This window comes from Bactrocera neohumeralis, chromosome 4 (genome assembly GCF_024586455.1).
Source record: "Bactrocera neohumeralis isolate Rockhampton chromosome 4, APGP_CSIRO_Bneo_wtdbg2-racon-allhic-juicebox.fasta_v2, whole genome shotgun sequence".
Classification (NCBI taxonomy): domain Eukaryota; kingdom Metazoa; phylum Arthropoda; class Insecta; order Diptera; family Tephritidae; genus Bactrocera; species Bactrocera neohumeralis.
Window position 1 is genome coordinate 38,103,760 of NC_065921.1, and position 21,574 is coordinate 38,125,333.

Consider the following 21,574-nt stretch of genomic DNA (forward strand, 5'->3'; position numbering starts at 1 on the left):
ATCCAGAAATGGGGCGGATCGGTAGTTAGGGAATCCGTCATCAGTTTGGAATGGCTTTTCGAGGAGGAATAACATGTTACGGAGCAGGCGCTGAACTAGCGCTGTTGCAGAAGTTTCTTCAGGTTAACCTTCAACATGCAAAAGCGGTTTACGCAAACTTACTGCTCGTTTGAAACGAGACGAAGTCAATCTCAACCTCATCCAAGAGCCGTGGCTGAGCAGCTATGAAATTTCTGGATTGGGGACGAAAAGTCATAAGCTGCAACCAACCAGTGACACAAGTAAAATGAGAGCTTGATTGACAGCTTGCCATAACGAACTATAAGTTTTTTTCCCCTTGGGACATCAGAAAAACGAACTGTACCTATACTTCAGGTAGCCCAGGGTTTCTTTTCCAGATGCAACAGGAGAAATTCCATGCTCTCTCTTTACGTGGTGAATAAGCCGTCAAATTCTTCAGCACAGTTTGTAAAGCTTTCCTAAAGAGTTTTCGTGCAATAACATACCAAGCTATAGAGGGAAACCCTTCTAGCTTGCAGAGGAACTCTCGGATATCAAGGCTTATGACGGCTCAACAACAAAGCTCATAGGATAATGTTTTGAACCTCACCTACCGTGGGCGATCAACTCATTCAATCATTTGAGTCCACTGGTCAGGATGCCAGTGCAGTCATGCTTTCGTGCAACTGTCTTGTACTCATCTATGCGAACTGCATTTTATTATTATGGAGGTAAGTTAGGATTGTGTTCATCGCGAAGGTAGAGTAGATTTAGAACGATCGTGGCGAAATGAAGAAGTTGAGGCGGAGACGGAGTTATTTTAGTCCCCTTGTAATTCGCCCTTTGTGAGTTCGACAGTAATTTTGTATTATTTGTTGTATACTTGCGATTTAAATCTCAAAAATCCTCTTATCCTCCAAATAGATATTGTCTTTTGTTGTTGGTAAGTTATAATACTAACCAATTTACCATTAGTAAAATTTCAAAGTTCTCTAATTAATATTTTCTGCTCGTTGAACCTCAAACAAAATTAATTTTTTCACAAATAAACAAAAAATTGACAGATGTAAATTAAATGTATGTATATAAATGAAATTAAAAGTTACGATATAACAGAGCATAAAGAAATTATTTAATTAATATGTAGCAGTGAACTGCTTAATTTATATTAAATTTAATATTTTCTACAACAAAGAACATAATTACACAAGCTTTTAATAAATTTCGTTGTTTTTTTGTTGGTAACATGAATGAGCCCTAAAAGCGCAAACAAAAAGCTATATTTATTTTCATATTTTTTTATAAAACTTTTTTTATTTGCTCCAGCACACATACACACACTTTCTTTGACTTATTTGTATTGTTATAAAAATAAATGTTATTAATAATTTTCTGACTTTTTTGTTAACTCAGCATAAATCACATTCCATTGCAAACAGAAGCTTTGATTTCAGCAACCAAATATTTTTGCAAACGTTGAAAAATAATCCACATTAATTAAACATCACCATCGCATTTAAATATTTGCCTCCGTTCGATGTAAGCCATAATTTTTAAAGGGAATTATCTGCGTTAAATATTACCTTTAAATGGCGTTAACAATTCATTGTTGAAATTTGCTCTGAGCAATCAATATTCAAAAGCTAAAAATAAATAAAAGTTACGATAAAATAACATGTTTTTATTGGGAATAAATAATCAAATAATTTGTACAAAAATAAACAAATTTAGAGCCTATAAATTTATAAATTCTATAATTGCATATAGCGGATACATGGCGTATGAGTAACTTTTGAAGCAGCCAACGCATCTGAAGCGGTCAATGTGCAATTCGCAGAATTGCTGTGATTTTAATTTGTATGCCATTGCATGAAACGTTGAAAATTAATTTGAAATTGTGATTTTAGAAATGATTGAAAATATATTTCTAACAACAGATTAGAACCATTTCTTGTAATCGGAGGGTTGAACATGCGTTGCAGAACTAGGAATTTTCAATGAAATCATATTTAAATTATAAATCAAAACATTCATTTTCAATGACAGATCTTATCATGCAATTTTTTGTATCACCGGTATATGGCGGAAAAACCTTTGATCACTGAGAGAATTTTTTTTGCGGGAATATAAGATTATTCTTTGACATAATCTTTAACTAGATTCATTGTCGTTGTTACGTGCTTCCAACATTTCGGTACCTGTTGATTCAATTGAAGCTTCGTGGCCTTCCAAAATTTGCGATTGTTCTCGTCTCATCTTTTTCATTTCAGCGCTTTTTGGTTTGATTCCAATATAAGCAAAATATAACAGAAATAGCGTCACTTCGAGAGCATTAACTTATCGGTGCATTAAATTTTAAGAGGTTTTGAAGGTATTAGCATTCTAAAGCAAAAACGTAACTTTTTGTTTGAGGTGCGAGACGCCTTTGCAGACAGAAAAATATTGAGGCCGAAATGCGTGAGTATGAAGCGCTTGACAAGCTGGCCGACAGAAAATACTTTTGTAGAACCCCCAAAGGTGATCTAGTGACCGCACAGAACATACAAAAATTATGAAGCGAAAACTTCTTTAGCCTGCTGAATTTCAGTTAAACCATAACGCCAGGAGAAGGCGAAGCCGATTCCCCAATCGATAATGACGGAGCAGCCCGACCATAAAAAATTTTGAATAGCAATTACCTACCTGAAGAACAACAAGCGGCAGGGCCAATGGATTGCCGGTCGAGCTATTCAAATACGGCGGCGAAGAACTGATAAGGAGCATGCATCCGCTTCTTTGTAGAATGTCGAACGAAAGCATGCCCAACGATTGGAATTTAAGTGCGCTCTACCCAATGCACAAAAAAGGGAGAGTCTGCACCAACTATCGTGAGATAAGCCTCCTCAACATCGCTTAAAAGGTTCTATCGAACATACTGCGCGAAAGGCTGAAGCCCACCGGCAACAAACTGATTGGACCTTATCAGTGTAGCTTTAGGCCTGGAAAATCAGCAATTGACCGGTTATTCACCAGGCGCCAAATCCTGACGCGTGACGCGTGAAAAGAGAATCGACACACACCATATCTTCGTCGATTTCAAAGCTGCTTTTGACAGTACGAAAAAGATTTGATTTTATGGCGCGATGGTTAAAATATGTTATCCATGCAAAACTAATACGGCTGTGTAAACTGACGTTGAGCAATACCAAAAGCTCCGATCGATCGGGAATGACCTCTCCGGACTGTTCGAATCAGACAAGGCGACTCCCTATTGTGCGGCTTTTGGAGAAAATGATTTGAGCTGCAGAGCTAAATAGAGAAGGTATGATCTTCTATATGTAAGAGTGTACAGCTGCTGGCGTATGGCGATGATATTGATAACATTTGTCTCAACAACTGCGCCATTAGTTTTGTTTCAAACTGGACAAGGAAGCGAAGCAAATGGGTCTGGCAGTGAATGAGGACGAGACGAAATATCTCCTGTTATCAAACAAACAGTCATCGTACTCGCGACTTGGCTCTCACGTCAGTGTTGACAGTCATAACTTTGAAGTTGTAAATAATTTCGTCTATCTTGGAACCAGCATTAACACCAACAGCAATGTCAGCATTGGAATCCCACGCAGAATAACTCTTGCCAACAGGTGCTACTTTGGACTGAGTAGGCAATTGAGAAGTCAACTTCTCTCTCGACGAGACCAATTTCTATAAGTCACTCATTATTCCCGTTCTGAAAATGGTGCAGAGGCATGGGCAATGACAACATCTGATGAGTCGACGTTACGAGTTTTCGGGAGAAAGGTTCTCCGAAATATTTACGGTCCTTTGCGCATTGGCAAAGAAAAGAAAATAAATCAGATGTATTTTAAGAACTTACTTCTTCATAAAACGTTCAGTGAAGATGGTGAAGTCAACGAAAACTTGTTTCATGCGACTCGTTCCTCCGACTCTGTTAATGATTATTACATAAAAAAATGCATGAAAATAAGGATGGCATCGGAGAAGTAGCAGCGGATCTCAGCATCTCTTATATTTGTTGGTTAATGTTTATGGTATAAAACGTGTCAGTGTTAGATTCGTACCAAAAGACTTGAGTTTTTTGGAAAAACGACGTCTAGTAGAGGACCCGAAAGAGAAGCTCGATAATGTGGTTCCGAACCGTATATTCATCAAATGCGTCATACTGGTGACGAGACGTGGGCTTATAAAGTTGTCCAGCAATATAGCGAATGACGCCCAGAAAATGAGCATAGAATGATTTTATTGGCGCAAGAAGTATTTTTTAAGGCGATAGTAAAGATCTGGATTAATATAAATGAGAATGTTGATACAATTTCTTTAAGGGTTATATACTGTTAGAGTTTTCAAAAAATCTATCGCATCTCATTTACCCAGCCATTTCTCCGACAGTTGTCATCAAAAATTCCGAAAAAAATTTATTTATACACTCCTCGATATACCTCATGATATGTGAAAAAAGTTCTATTGTAGAATCAAAATTTCTATGAAAAAAATGTCAAAAAAACAGGCCAGATTACCCTATTGACCCCTTAAAGAAGATAATGCGTTCATATTGATAGTCCTCTCTCGACAAACAAAAACCAAACTCTATAAGTCACTCATAATTCCCGTCCTGCTATATGGTGCAGAGGCTTGGACGATGTCAACAACTGATGGGTTTTTACAATCCAACCTAATTTGCTGTTATGAAGGCGTAGTAAGCCGTTTCCAAGTGAAATTATGCTCTCTTGAAGGCTCTCAAAAATCTACATTGAGCAATAAATCTATACGTTGCGGTTTGTAGAAGTATGGATCCCCAAGTTGAGGATTTTCAGGAATATTCCATTTAGAAGTATGGATAAAAATACAAAGAATTTGTGTTGCCATCTGTTTAGTTATAACGAATAGCGACATGCAAGTAAGTTCTCCAATGCGAGATTTGATTTTCGCATTTACTGCATACATATGTATTTTGAAAAGGAACGAATATTTGCTTACAGATGCGATGGGTTCGGTGAAATAAATGTCACAGATGTTTGGTCTTTTCCTTTAAGTTCTAATGTTTGTGCAAATGGATAATTTGTAGTTCCAACGGTGACGAAATGAAGATGAAAGTGGTGCGATTGATGACATACACGGCAACAAGATTTTGATGGGCATTTAGATACGGTGTGCGCGTAAATGAAAACAGGACTAAACAATTTGTAATCGACATTTTAGAACGTCTGTATCACTATCGACTTCTTCACAAGCAATTCGTTGCTTTATACTATGTAGGTTGCGAAGAATCGTTGAACGCGTTTGCATTAGCGTGGACAAAGACGATTGTTCCTCGCCAGCCATGTTAGACACATTGACTTTACTGTTATTAGGCATGCAAAGGCACGAAATAAAATATATATATACGAGTACCTCAGCAGTGATGAATGTGATGCTGTTGTTGTAGATGTAACAAAAGCAGATCAGCAATTCGATGAAACTGTACTGTAAAGAGTCCCGTGTAATTGCACTGAGACTGCGAGGAGTTGACAAACTGTCGGTAACTTCGACGGATGTTGATGAGAAGTTCTCGAACGTATGTTGATAAAATCACGTGTAATCTGGATGTATGCTTACAACGGCAAGTACGATGATGTTAGCAAGAATTGCTATCTGCGCTTACGCAGAATGTGCTCTCACAAAGAAGCCTAATTCATGGCCATCCGATTTTGCACAGTGACACGCTTCTGACCAAACAGATACCACATTATGTGTACAAATTTTGGGATCAATAAATTTAAAAGTTTATAAAAAAAAAAATTTGGAAAATTCGCTTTTTTTCGACCTTCTAACTGCATATAACCCCTTAATCGGCTGCTGGGTCGAAAGCTTATTTTGCATCTAACAACAACTTTGCAGAGAAATTAACGTTCTTAGAAACTATTTGTAAATTTCTTAATATGAGCCAAGACTGTACTTCATTCATTGTTCTTTTGGAAATTTTAGTAAGCTAATGTTATCAAGGGGTCTGGTGATGAACGAGGACAAGACGAAATATCTTCTGTCATCAAACAAACAGTCGTCGCACTCGCGACTTGGCTCTCACGTCACTGTTGACAGTCATAATTTCGAAGTCGTAGATAATTTCGTCTATCCTTGAACCAACAACTATCAACACCAACAACAACGTCAGCCTCCAAATCCAAAGCGGAATATCTCTTGCCAACAGGTGTTACTTTGTACTAAGTAGCCAATGGAGAAGTAAAGTCTTCTCTCGACGAACGCGTTAGCGGTTTTTACGTCAGTAAAGAAGAAAAACACATGGGACCGAGAGTTGAGGAGGGAAGCGAGATGCATTTGCAGACAGAAGAAGAAAGAGGCCGAAATGCGTGAGTACGAAGAGCTTGATAAGCTGGCCGACAGGGGTAATGCTCGAAAATTCTACGAAAAAATGCCGCGGGTTACAGAAGGTTTCAATACCGGAGTATACTCTTGTAAAACCCCCAAAGGTGATCTAGTCACCGATGCCCAGAGCATACTTAGATTATGGAGGGAACACTTCTCCAGCCTGCTGAATGGCAGTGAACGCACAACACTAGGAGAAGGCGAATCTGATTCCCCAATCGATGACGACGAAATATTGATATCATCGGCCTCAACACCCACGCCGTTAGTTCTGCTTTCTCCAGGCTGGACAAGGAAGCAAAAGAAATGGGTCTGACAGTGAACGAGGGCAAGACGAAATATCTCCTGTCAGCAAACAAATAGTCGTCGCACTCGCGACTTGGCACTCACGTCACTGTTGACAGTCATAACTTTGAAGTTGTAGACAATTTCGTCTAACTTGGAACCAGCGTAAACACCACCAACAATGTCAGCCTGGAAATCCAACACAGGATAACTCTTGCCAACAGGTGCTACTTCGGACTGAGTACTCAATTGAGAAGCAAAGTCCTCTCTCGACAAACAAAAACCAAACTCTATAAGTCACTCATAATTCCCGTCCTGCTATATGGTGCAGAGGCTTGGACGATGTCAACAACTGATGAGTCGACGTTGCGAGTTTTCGAGAGAAAAGTTCTGCGAAAGATTTATGGTCCTTTGCGCGTTGGCCACGGCGAATATCGCATTCGATGGAACGATGAGCTGTACGAGATATACGACGACATTGACATAGTTCAGCGAATTAAAAGACAGCGGCTACGCTGGCTAGGTCATGTTGTCCGAATGGACGAAAACACTCCAGCTCTGAAAGTATTCGACGCTGTACCCGCCGGGGGAAGCAGAGGAAGAGGAAGACCTCCACTCCGTTGGAAGGACCAAGTGGAGAAGGACCTGGCTACGCTTGGAATATCCAATTGGCGCCATGTAGCGAAAAGAAGAAACGACTGCCGCGTTGTTGTTAATTCGGCTATAATCGCGTAAGCGGTGTCTACGCCAATTAAGAAGAAGAAGAAAGAAGAAAAAGAATGTCATCAAGTTCAGTGGCATTTTTCAGAAAATCTCGTTGTCACTTTAAAAAACCTGGCTTAACCAAAATAATCAAATCGCAGTAATTATAAACAAGCGACACAGGGTTATCAAACGTCCGTTTGCTATTTCCTGATATTAAAATTAGGTGCCTAATTGTTAACGTCTTATAAAATTCAGACTGCAATCTAAATTACGTCGGAAAATGAGCACTTGTAATATACTGACCATGTACATAATATTTTAGAGGTAGCAATAGGCTTTCAAGTGTTATTGGCCTCCATATTTGGTATAACTGTCAGTATGTGTGCCATTTGGACTTAAAAAAAAGCTGTCACCGGATATATTTCACTCACTAATTTATCTAAATCTTATTTTGAATTAATTTTATTATATTTCATTACATTATTTTTGTGGATGACTGCTCGCCCATTTCACTCATCGTGTATCTTGTTTCATATTACTAGTAGTTTTATTGAATGCCCTTTTTGATTAGTAGCTCGCCATAAAAAAATATTTTTTACAGCATTTTAACAGTCATTGGCTTTATTATCCATATTTAAATTTTCACTACATTTAAGTCTTTCTTTAACCTATCCGTTGTTAGGCTCCCGGGCACGGAAACATTGAAGTCCTCAACGACTTCGATTATATGTCTTACAATCTAGATCACTGCATCGCGGAATCGTCTTGCGACGGTTCCTTCTTTGCTCACACATCTGCTTGGGGATTTGTGGGCGGGGCTAATACGTTGAAGAAGAGGTGCAATGGCTTTTTTCAACCGATTGAAAGCAAGTCGGTTTTCCGATGTTCTCTTGTGTTCAAGCGCTGGACCTATGGACCTCCAGTCAGCTCAGCAAGCGCTGGTGAACAACCAGAACTGGTACGACTTCGACATTTTTCTGGCCCAGAGTGCACCGATTCTCCGAACTACTTTTATTCAGCAAATCTCGCCACACTTTTAGGTGTTCCCACGGCTAAAGCTGTATGGAGGAAGGCGAGGCTAAAACACGTTGTCCCTTTCTTCTCTATAACCTGGCTTTCAACGAACTTATTTTGAAAAAAGAATAAATTGAAATAGATACCTAAATTTTGAACCAACCCAGCGACCTTACCAGTTATTAGTGGATATTTCAAACAAGTGGAAACCAGTTTAGTAATACTCAAGGAAATAATTCAATTATGCAGTTCTGTTGTTACAGTATTTTTATTTTTTTTTTTTTTGTAGTTGGAGGAAGCATCGAAAGCCGAAGTGCGGAACTTTAATCCGCTAAACCTAACATACTGCCAACTCAAGACTCTCTCACGGAACCACCAGATAAGGGATTACTTCACGGACGGGCTGACGCCTATTCTTCTGTAGCCGTCTTAGTATTGTCGTAATAGATATTGCCGCTTCGCGAACAGCTTTCCACTTCCCAGAGGATTGACATATAAGTGTAGTCAAACTTTCCATCGTTGAACTATCACCTAGTGCTGTTTTCATCTTCTCCCTTATATTTAGAAACTGAGGACAATGGAAAAACACGTGTTCAGAGTCTTCTATTGCCTCCGTACACATCGAACAATACGGACTGACGTCATTTTGAAATTTGTATAAATAGCCTCTGAAGCATCCATGCCGGCTTCATATTTGGATCAGGTGGAAATCCAGGTCCCCATGTTGTCTACTTATCCACGTATGGATGTCAGGTATAAGTCTGTGGGTGGGTTGTTGAGGTTTGCCATCGTTGCTACCATATAGTTATGCTCTTCTTTCTCTCTTCTCTCTTTTGGATTTCTTTAATTGGCGCTGATAGCTCAAATAATCCCGTAAACTCGTCACCCTGGATGTCTATGGCGGCTTACTAGCTAGTACTTCAGCTGCTTCGCTGCAGTATTTATACTTTGAGATTTGTTATGTCACTCCATTTCGTTGCATTTGGCAGTTTTCACAAATATTTCTAAAGAAATTAATAAAATTCAACTTAAATTGTCAGGGTTGTCTCTAATGAGTTGAAAATATTTGCATTTTCTGTGCTTCTTCTTCATAATTTTCACTTTCTTACAGGGCAAGACGCCACTCTTAAGTCTAAGCAACGCAAACACACACTTATTTGGCCAAACACATATGAATGTTGATGCTGAAAGTGAATTTTAGCCAACTTCGGCTTTTGCTTTATTACGGAACTTTTCGTCTGACCTCAATACCGAGCATTCTAATCTCATTTCATTGTGCGCACACAATCAAGAAACTGAAGATAAAGTGTTTATATTTACAACACAGACACTGCCACATGGCTCCGTTACGTGGCGGTATGTGTATGTGCGTGTGTGTTTGTGTATTTTGTGTAAGATTTCTGTTTGACTTGTGCTCACATTAGCTTTTAGACATTTACTTTTACACATTTGCTGCTTTCGCCACAGATTTTTCTTCGCCGCCACAAGCGTGGCAAGAAGGTCTGAGGATGAGGCTGAGGCTGAGGCTGAGTTCCAGCCATAACTTTTATTTGAATTCGTATGCATTTTGCATTTGTTGTGCAACCATATGAACCATATGCTTGCATGTTTCCTGTTTGCCTTGTGGCTGTGTGGCAAATATGGCATGAAAAGCCGCCTGCCACTTACTACTTGCCACTTGCAACAAGCTGCAGCTCGTTCATATAAAATGCAAATGCATCAGTAGCTTTTCTTTATTACAAAACAGACACACCGACATACACAGAAAGGCGAAGTTTTTATATTTTCTTTATTTAATCCTGCGCCTCTCGTTGTTTGCCTTGTTGTTGTTTTGTTGCACTTTTTGGTGGCAAGCAGAAGTTGTGCCGCGCTCGCTGAAAGCAGCGCCGTGCACCTGCTATAAATTTCTTCGACGACAGCTTCTTCAAGAGCGAACTTTCTCTTGTTTCCCCCACCTCCTCTCTCTCTCTGCCGGCTGCTTGCCTTGTTTGGTTGCACAGTGATATACTCACGTTTACTTTTTCTTGATTTTTCACTTGGGCTGTTTGCTTTTGCCGTATTTTTAATTCATATTTTCCATTTTATTTTATGTTTCTCTCATTTTTTCTGAACTTTTGTGCGAGTTTACAATTTTTCTTTTACTTACTTACTTAACTTTTCGCATATTTGCTCGCTCTTTCACTTTATTGTTTTGGTTTTGTTGTTGCTGCTGTTGTTTAGCTGTTTGTTGTTGCCTGTTGCACTTTGTTGAACTTTGCCATTGTGTTGTTTGTATTAGTGTGTCTGTGTGTGTGTGTGTGTGAGCTTGTAGCGTTAAAACTGCAAAGATGATTCGCTTTGTTTGCTCTGCACTTAGAAACTTTCAATTGAATTGCAGGCAGCAAGTATTCTTGACACATTACCCCCCCGCCCTTATATTGCCATTGTCTTTGGTTACTTTGCTCTTTCATTTAGCTGCGCTTTTCAGTCAAGTGTTTGCTATTGAAATGCAATATGTGAATTTATAAGTGCATGCCTGTGTGTGTGTTTGCTTCCATTTTTATATCAATGCTGTTGTAGCAGCCGAAAGGTGAGTAGTCTAGTTTGAAACAATGTTCGAGAGTTCAAACGAAGGCAGATGTCACTTAGGAAAATATAAACTTTTAAGTTTTTCCTCTTCTCAGTTCACAAATATTTGTTATTTTTCCGAAAGAGACTTGCAAAAAATATATGCATTCCTTTTTTGCAAAACTACTTTTATTGCAAATATAAGTATTTCAGGACATTGAATTAAGTTATATATTTACATATCATTTATTGACCTGAAATTGTAATGGATATCTGGAAAAGTCAACTTCCTTGAATTGTCTTTTCGGTAGAAATAAATTTTTAATATATAATATTTTTAATAATATATATATATTAGGGTGTGTCATTCTGAGGCAACCTTTTTTTTTTCAACTGAAAAACAGGCTGAAAACTTTCGAAAATGTGAAAAAGAAAGTCACTCAAAATATGAGCTCTTAATATTAATATTAAGAGGTGCATATTCAAATTTTCTGTTTTCCATATAAATCACATGGAAAAAACTCATTTTTTTTGAGGTGGTTATTGTGCGGAGGTTATTATATGTGCATGCGATGGCTGCCAGTAGGGATGGTAAACTTAATTCTAATCGAATCGATCTTCAGTAGTCGAAGTCGATTAAGAATCGATTCTTGACATTCAGCCTGTTTTTCAGTTGAAAAAAAAGGTTGCCTCAGAATGACACACCCTAATATATATATATATATCAATATCAATATCAATCTAAATCACAAAACTTTAATCCCAGTCTTACCCTCAAGCGCACTTATATTGAGATTAATATTTCATTTTCAATCTCAATCTGCATCTCAAATCCAATCCCTAATTGTAGTCTCAATATATCAGTCCCAATTCTCATCTAAATCCGAGTCTTTCTCTTAACCTCAATGTCAAGCTAATAATCCTGGCTTTCGAGGAACTGATTTTGAAATATATCGGTAGATACCTCAATTTTGAATCAACCCAATGACCTAACCAGTTATTAGTGGATATTTCAAACAAATGGAAACCAGTTTAGTAATACTCAAGGAAATTATTAAATTATGCAGTTCTGCAGTTACAGTATTTTTATTTCTTTTTTTTGTAGTAAGAGGAAGCATCGAAAGCCGGAGTGCGGGACTTTAATCCTCTAAACCTAACCTACTGAATATAATAACATAATAATATGAATCTCATTTTCATTACCAATCTCATTCTCAATATCAACCTCAATTGCAGCTTCAATCTCTATCTCAACCTGAAACTTTCATCGCAATTTAAATCTCTTCAACTTATGTGCAAATCCCAGCCCTGCGGGCAAACAAAACTGAGTGTGGTTCAGTTGACAACTGTCAGAAAGACCAATTCCGAAAAACTATTTCCTCATTGGAAACCACACATCTAAAAACCCCATTATCCATTGTAAATGAATCACAGAGCCGTCTGAAATGAAGTTTACTTTAATTAAATTATATTTAGTTACTTAAAAAATCACATAAAATCACATAAAATGAGCGTAAAATTTAATTCTCCTTCCTCGTCCTTAATTCTGCATGGTCAGCGACACCATCAATGAAACTAAGTTCGCATTTCGTGCCTCCCACGGTACGGTCATATCGTAAAAGTACCGTTGTATGAAAGTCCACACATTTTCACACATCGTTGGATACTTCAGATTGCATGTGTGGTAAATCTTGAAGCACAAGTCGAGCGCTTGCAGGAATGATTGCATGCAATAGAAGTGATTCTCCAAAGCAACGTAGATTTTCGAAATTGTGCATTCATTGGGCATAATTACGACCAGAAAAGGGTGTGTGGTGCGATTGACCGGGCCATATTTGCGATTATACAGATCCAAGCGTGATTCGTATGATTCGAGCGTATTGAGACGCATCACAAATGCATCAATGCTGTCAGTCAGATTGGCGCGTATGCTCAACTTGCCATAGTGATCCTTGAAGCGGCTCGTACAGGGCAGCAGCGCAGTCAAACCAACGGCGTAAATGAAGTCCTTTTCGTCTGAAATGTGTGAGAGAGTTGAAATGGAAGTGTTAAAAGATTGATGTGTTAATGAGATCCATAAGGAGAGAAATTATTATAAGGAATATGACGTCTCTATTAACAATATTTCCATGTCTGTCAATAATTTTTCAATTGTTTCTTATATGGCAATGATATAGGAATATTGAATTATTTATATCAATTTTTAAACAGGTGGCAACCTTTAACACAAAAATATTTAAAGCTATATTTCTTTTCACTTTAATTTTATCGAACTGTAAATTTTTCGTATTTAAACTATTTTAATCAGGTGGCAACGCTTAAAAAAAATTATTTAAACATTTTTTAATTTTTCTTTCCACTTTCAATTTAATCGAATTCTGCTTACAAATTTTTCTTATTTAAAAAATTTTAGTCAGGTGGCAACGCTTAATAAAAAAATATTTAAACTTTTTTTCAGTTTCATTCAAATCGAATTGTTCTTATTAATTTTTTGTATTTCAAAGATTTTAGTCAGGTTGCAACCTTTCTGAAAATCATTTTTATTATTTCTATTTTATTTCAAATTTTCAATTATAATGGAGTATACTTATCAAATTTTTTCAACTAAAATATTTAGTAAAGGTGGCAACCTTCAGTTTTTTTTGATGAGACTACAGAGTAGGAATCAAAATTTTTAGGAAAATCAAGGAATCAAAAAATTTAAATTATTCTATCGATTCGGCATTTACTGTGGTAATACCATGTATACTTTAAACGTGATGATAATTTGTTGCATAACGCAATTTCGTTGCACTTACTTCACTAAATATATTTTTTGATTCAACCTGAATCATATCGAATAAAGACGTGAACAACGGATCAACTTTCGCCCTTCTCTACGCAAAAGCCCCGTTCAATATTTTCATTGATACCTTCCCATAACTGTCTCTACATCTCTTCTTTACATACCTTTACTTGCCATGCCCATTTTGCAGTACTTGTATAACTTTTTGATGTCGTCATGATGGAGCTTCTTATCAAATTGCGGTGTGACCTTTTTCATGTAGTCATCCCACTTGGACACCAGCAGATTTTCCTTATCCGGAAAGACGTGACGAAAATCGATTTTATACTGCAAACAAATTACTTTACAAAACGCACTCAAACAAACAACTGCACGCGACGGTCGCACATACCAACTCGGCGGCACGTGGATCGGCCAGCTTTGACCAGTTGGTGAGCAGTTCAGCCAAACCGCTCTGTTGTAATTCCTTCTGCCGCAGCGCCCAGGTCTGAATCCATTTATCACACACTTCCTCCCAGCTAAAATGGTCCGTAGTCAGCAGTTGCTTCAGGGCCAGCGCCGTCATCTCGTCCACACGTGGCACATGGCCGGGCAAGTCGTGTGGATACGTGGACATGGTGTCATCATCGTCCATTAAACTGCTGCCGGTGCTCATCGGCTGTGTCATATCAACGTCAAACATACAATCTTCGTCATCGCTGAGACGTATCATGCGGCGACGCTTGACATTCTCATTGGAGTAGCGCTGATAGAGCCGACCCAGCGGGTTGCCTTTACCGCCGCGATAAATAAAGTAGTAATCCTGCAATCACAGCGAGATAAAATGGAGATCGTAAATTCTTCAGCATGTGTTAGCGTATTTTTCAAGAGCAGCCACACACTCGCACTCAAGAAGGCATATATGTGTGTATGTACTTACCGCTGCGGCTTGTTCATTGGGGAATAGTGTTATGATGTCACTTAAAATCGCACGCAGATCCTTCGGGCTCAGAGACTCCCCCTGGCGCATTACATCAGAAACAATGAGGCGCACGATTTCGTTACGTTGGCTGTTTTCCAGGTAGCCGTTTTTATTGTAAAACTGCTTAATGCGCTGTCCGATGTGCGAGCTTTGCAGTACCTTGCCGGTATCCTGGAAAAAAAAATTTTACACAAAAATGGACGAATATAAAGCAAATGTCATAAAATTTCATGAAAATAACAGTCTAGCCCTTTAAAGACCCGCCTCTCTCCCTTCCCACGCATGTCTACCTACCACTTTGGGGCATTGCATAATCAATGGTCCCTTAGGCGCATAGCCATCGCCGCCGCTGCAACTTCCGCCTCCACCCACACCTATAACAATCTCTGCGTTCGCCCCTCTGTTGCCATTTGAATCGCCACCGCCGGTGCCACCACTGCCGCTGCCACTCGCCGTCATAAACTGCTCCTCGGCATTTATGGTCTTTATCATCGCGGCTCTGGTCGTCATTGCGGCTGCTGTCGATGCGGTCGTTGTTGTTGTCACTGCCCCCACCGCCGCAGCAGTTATCGTTGCCATTGCGTGTCGTTTAGGTGATTTGGCATTTTGTGGCATGAAGCTGAACGCGCCGCGCAAATCTAATGTTGGCTCCAGCACAACAGCTGGCATATTATGGCCCATGCGCGCTGTGGCGCTGCTGACACCCGGCAGCAGGCTTAGAAAATCCTCAGCAGGTGCCCTGTTGCGTTTGATAATGGTGGCAGAGCCGGTTGTTGCTGTGGTGGATATTGTGGCGGCGATGGTGCCGGTGGTTGTAGTGGCTGTGTAGCTCGGTATAACGGTGAGTGTTGCTATGGCATTATTGGTCGCCATATTAGCTGGGATTGTTTGCAAGCCGCTCGCCGCAGTTTGTAGTTGTTGCAGTGGCTGCATGGAAATCGCAGGCACGACAATGGATGTGGGTGGTTTTTTGACTGTCCCATTAATGGTTGCAGCCGTGTGCCGTGGGGAGACTTCCCGCGCTATGCTGCTTTTGTCGGCTGTCGGAAACTGTTATGTGAAGAAGATAAACAAAGGGAATATTTCATTGCTCAAAGTCTTATGAAACCTTGATTCACCTTTTCTTTGCACCATGCGAAGAGTTTTTCCCGGAACTCAGCACGATAGCCTATGTGGCGTATGGCAGTGTTTATGTCGTCCGCTGTGAGATATTTTAAGCTGCGAAAAGTGATGTCATTCACTGGGCAAAGGTAAAAACAGAAAAATAAAAATTTCAGAATCTATGTTTTTGTGTAATTTCGTTCATTTATAAATGAAGTCCAACTCGGTATTTACGATATCACAATATTAATTAGGTATTTTATTTGTATTTTCAGACTGAACAATTTTATTGCATTTAAGATTCAGGACAGTTCATAATCGGATTCTATATTTGTTATACTAAATAAATCTCACTAAATAAATCTCAATTTATGCTTGTATGATTGTAATTCGAACTCAATTCAATTCGTGAAAAACATATCTTATTAGCCATATTTCGGTAAGTAAGTCAACGGAGCATGCTGAACCACATAGTGTCTAAGAATGCCTACTTAAGCCTTATGTTAATAGTCAACTTTATCGACATCTTTTAGCTAGCGGTTACCGGAGCTCAGGGACCCTAAAATTGACAATTTTGAATATTTTTTTTAAATATAAATAGTTATTGGTCGTTTTGAGACAAAAGAGATTTTAAAAATTCTGAAGTTAGTTTAGGACAACCCAACCCATTTTTAGAATAGCTGCCACTTGAGTGAGAAAGGTCAGCATGGCTTCATTATTTTCTATCACCGCACACGAAGCGACCATTTTTTCTTGGTATGTTGACAGTTTTCGGTGAAAATAGACGTTTTTTATGTTCTCGCATAATGTTTCACATGAGTGAAGTAGGCATCATCGTTATGTAGAAATTTTGTAGAGAAGCGCGAGAGTTACTACCACAAAAGCTGAAGTTACTTATCAACAAGTAAGGAAGCGCTAAGTTCGGGTGTCACCGAACATTTTATACTCTCGCACGATAAAGTGATAATCGAGATTTCATTATCCGTCATTTAAATATTTTTCAAATACCGTATTTGTGTAAAGTTTTATTCCACTATCATCATTGGTTCCTAATATATACGTATATTATACAGAGAAGGCATCAGATGGAATTCAAAATAGCGTTATATTGGAAGAAGGCGTGGTTGTGAACCGATTTCACCCATATTTCGTACATGTCATCAGGGTGTTAAGAAACTATTATATACCGAATTTCATTGAAATCGGTCTAGTAGTTCCTGAGATATGGTTTTTGGTCCATAAGTGGGCGGCGCCACGCCCATTTTCAATTTTTAAAAAAAGCCTGGGCGCAACTTCCTTCTGCAATTTCTTCCGTAAAATTTAGTGTTTCTGACGTTTTTTGTTAGTCGGTTAACGCACTTTTAGTGATTTTCAACATAACCTTTGTATGGGAGGTGGGCGTGGTTATTATCCGATTTCTTCCATTTTTGAACTGTATATGGAAATGCCTGAAGAAAACAACTCTGTAGAGTTTGGTTGACATAGCTATAGTAGTTTCCAAGATATGTACAAAAAACTTAGTAGGGGGCGGGGCCACGCCCACTTTTCCAAAAAAATTGCGTCCAAATATGCCCCTCCCTAATGCGATCCTTTCTGCCAAATTTCACTTTAATATATTTATTTATGGCTTAGTTATGACACTTTATAGGTTTTCGGTTTCCGCCATTTTATGGGCGTGGCAGTGGGCCGATTTTGCCCATCTTCGAATTTAACCTTCTTATGGAACCAAGAAATACGTGTACCAAGTTTCATCATGATATCCCAATTTTTATTCAAGTTACAGCTTTGCACGGACGGACGGGACAGACGGACGGACGGACGGACGGACAGACAGACATCCGGATTTCAACTCTATTCGTCACCCTGATCACTTTGGTATATATAACCCTATATCTGACTCTTTTAGTTTTAGGACTTACAAACAACCGTTATGTGAACAAAACTATAATACTCTCTTTAGCAACTTTGTTGCGAGAGTATAAAAATATAACGACGAAAAACTGACAAATACGAACGCCAAACCCTTTGAGGGTTTTACTATACTGACCTAGTACCATCACCCTGACTTGGAATTTCTCACCCCCCAGACAATAATCCCAAAAATGTTCCACACTGTAATCGATAAACTGATCATTCGTTTGATATTAACATTTAAGTTCTTGGCCGATGTAAGTAGTAAGTCCAAATGGGTTCCATATTATTATAACTTTTTATTCGTCGGAAATGCTTAAAGTTTACGTAGCTTAGATCTAGTCCAGTTGCATAAATCTAGTGAACACCTAAAATTCAGTCAGTTAAATATAAAACAGTTCCTATCGTGAATTCAATGAGTGCGGTCATAGACAAAACTCAGTGAGTGCAATCATAGGCAGAACTTTTGATTTCATTTGGAAAAGTGCACTTGCATTATTTTAGTAAACAAAAAATCGTGTGAAATAAAACGCGACAAATCTGCACAAACAAAACCTCTACCTAATGGATGAGGAGGACGTTGTGGCGGGCGGAATGTGTGATAACAGCGGAGGCCGGCAAAGCACATACCAGCATAAAGCAATGAAGCGCAAAACTATTGAATCTCCAAAAGTATTAAAAAAACAACTAAAGACAAACATTACTCTAAACACATCAAACCGGTTTTCAGTCTTGGACACAAACACACAAAGCGACATCAATATCAGTGATAACAACAGTGAGCAACAAATAGAGACAACTACGAGTGTTCACAAACCACCACCAATTTTCATACCACAAGTTAACGACATAAATAAAATGATTATTAGTTTCTCAGCTCTAATTGGCAGAGAAAATTTTTCGTACAAGTCCGGTAGAGACGGACAAGCCAGAGTTATGCCTGCAAACAGCGACTCTTATAGAAAGCTTGTTAATTATTTAGACTCTGAAAATAAAATTTTTCACACTTATCAGCTAAAAGAAGATAAGCACTATAGAATTGTTTTTAAAAATATTCATTTTTCCACACCGATAGATGACATGAAACTTGGCTTAGCTCAACAAGGCCACATTGTGAGAAACATTGTTAATGCTAAAAGTAAAGCAACAAAAATGCCAATGTCAATATTTTTTGCTGACCTAGAGCCATCAGCAAACAACAAAAGTGCATTCGACATTAATCGCTTATGTAATGCAGAAGTCAAAATTGAGCCTCCTCGAAAATTTAATGACTTAGTTCAGTGCCATCGTTGCCAGGAGTTTGGACATACCAAACGCTATTGTAACAAGTAAGGAAGGGCTAAGTTCGGGTGTCACCGAACACTTTATACTCTCGCATGATAAAGTGATAATCGAGATTTCATTATACGTCATTTACATATTTTTCAAATACCGTATTTTTGTAAAGTTTTATTCCGCTATCATCATTGGTTCCTAATGTATATACTCGTATTATACAGAAAAGGCATCAGATGGAATTCAAAATAGCGTTATATTGGAAGAAGGCGTGGCTGTGAAACGATTTCACCCATATTTCGTACATGTCATCAGGGTGTTAAGAAAATATTATATACCGAATTTCATTGAAATCGGTCTAGTAGCTCATGAGATATGGTTCTTGGTCCATAAGTGGGCGGCGCCACGCCCATTTTTAAAAAAAGGCTGGGTGCAGCTTCCTTCTGCCACTTCTTCCGTAAAATTTAGTGTTTCTGACGTTTTTTGTTAGTCGGTTAACGCACTTTTAGTGATTTTGAACATAACCTTTGTATGGGCGGTGGGCGTGGTTATTATCCGATTTCTTCCATTTTTGAACTGTATATGGAAATGCCTGAAGAAAGCAACTCTGTAGAGTTTGGTTGACATAGCTATAGTAGTTTCCGAGATATGTACAAAAAACTTAGTAGGGGGCGGGACCACGCCCACTTTTCCAAAAAAATTACGTCCAAATATGCCCCTCCCTAATGCGACCCTTGTGCCAAATTTCACTTTAATATATTTATTTATGGCCTAGTTATGACACTTTATAGGTTTTCGGTTTCCGCCATTTTGTGGACGTGGCAGTGGGCCGATTTTGCCCATCTTCGAACTTAACCTTCTTATGGAACCAAGGAATACGTGTACCAAGTTTCCACGGACGGACGGACAGACGGACGGACAGACAGACATCCGGATTTCAACTCTACTCGTCACCCTGATCACTTTGGTATATACATATAACTCTATATCTGACTCTTTTAGTTTTAGGACTTACAAACAACCGTTATGTGAACAAAACTATAATACTCTCCTTAGCAACATTGTTGCGAGAGTATAAAAAGCCATTCAGGTGTGTGAACCATTCCACCGCTCAATGCGAAAAAGACGTCGGTACTCCACCAAAATGTATACACTGCTTGCAAAATCATACTGCCAATTACAAGGGTTGTCAAGTCTATCAGGCACTTGTATGCAAAAGAGATCCAACTAAGTCGACTAATAATAATCCAAGGCCTAAAGTCGGTATTAGTTTAAATACCGAGCAACCACTTTACAACAACTTAAGCTACGCACATATCACAAGAGGACAACAAAGCACTGCTGCATGCAGTCACAATAATTAAGAAAAGCTAGAAGCTCTGATCTCTAAACAAATTGAGCTGACCTCAGCGCTATTAACCATGATGTCTTCCCTTGTTTCAAAATTATGCAATTAAGTCTAAAGATGGCTATCTGGAACGCCAATGGACTAAGTAATTCGGAAGTCGAACATTTCATTGTAACAAAAAACATAGATATACTTATGATATCCGAAACTCATTTCACTATCAAGTCTTTTTTATAAATTAATGGTTACGACCTTATTATTTGCAACCATCCTGATGGTAAAGCACATGGCGGATCTGCTATTATTGTTAAGTCCGCTTTAAAATATAAGATACTAGAACCAATCTCGTTGCCTTCAGTTCAAGCAGCCTCTATTGAAATCACAAGCGTTAATGGAGGAATCGCCATAACCGCACTTTATCTACCTCCGCGTTTCAAAATAGATAAAAAGTCATTTATTACGTTTTTCAACAAACTGGGCAGTCGATTTCTGGCTGGTGGTGATTTCAATGCCAAACATTCATGGTGGGGATGTCTTACTAATCCGAAAGGTCGCGAACTATACAAATGTATAACGGAAAAAAATCTTAACGTTCTTTCTACCGGCAGGCCCACTTACTGGCCCACTGATCCTAACAAGATACCTGATTTAATCGATTTAAGACAGGTTCCGGTAAAAGATGCCAACAATTCTTGGTGTAGATCAAACACAAGCAAAGCTCATGCTTTTGCCAACCATCTTAAAGCTTCATTTGAGCCATTTAACTTCAACAGTACCAGCCAACGTCGGGACGTTGAAGAATACATCGACAGTCCATGCCCAATGGATAAACCTCTAACAAGCGTAAGACTCTCAGAAGTTCAGTCGGAAATTTCGCGGATAAAAAATTCAAAGTCTCCAAGTCACGACAATATCGACGCATGGACAATCAAAAATCTTCCCAAGAAATGCCTGTTATTTTTAGTGTTGCTTTTTAACTGTAGCTTCAGGCTAAGTCATTTCCCTACGCAGTGGAAATGTGCTGAAATAACTATGATACCTAAGCCGAACAAGCCGGAAAATTAGTTATCTTCATATAGACCAATAAGCCTACTGACAATATTCTCGAAAATACTCGAAAGAATATTTCTTCGAAGATTACTGCCAGAGCTGGAAAGGCAATCGATCATCCCAGATCACCAATTTGGTTTCAGACAAATGCGCGGCACACCGGAACAATGCCATAGTATTGTGAAATCTATACTTTGTAGCCTGGAAGAGAAGATTGTTGTGCGATTTT

The 21,574-nt window shown here is 38.8% G+C and overlaps 1 protein-coding gene across 2 annotated transcripts in view; it reads right to left on the bottom strand.

Moving 5' to 3' along the window:
- Positions 1-1,282: 1,282 nt before the first annotated feature.
- Positions 1,283-21,574, bottom strand: part of LOC126757149 (uncharacterized) — a 34,500-nt gene continuing 14,208 nt past the window's right edge. Inside the window, exons 2-7 of one of the 2 annotated variants that reach the window (XM_050470808.1) lie at positions 15,779-15,900; positions 14,955-15,710; positions 14,619-14,831; positions 14,091-14,501; positions 13,864-14,026; positions 1,283-1,643 (exon numbers count right to left, since the gene is read on the bottom strand). In XM_050470808.1, coding sequence (XP_050326765.1) covers positions 1,630-1,643; positions 13,864-14,026; positions 14,091-14,501; positions 14,619-14,831; positions 14,955-15,710; positions 15,779-15,900 — 1,679 coding nt within the window. In that variant the 3' untranslated portion in view covers positions 1,283-1,629. Of the gene's footprint in view, positions 1,644-12,353; positions 12,931-13,863; positions 14,027-14,090; positions 14,502-14,618; positions 14,832-14,954; positions 15,711-15,778; positions 15,901-21,574 lie in introns of those variants that run through there. The other variant, XM_050470807.1, reaches the window with a different exon arrangement.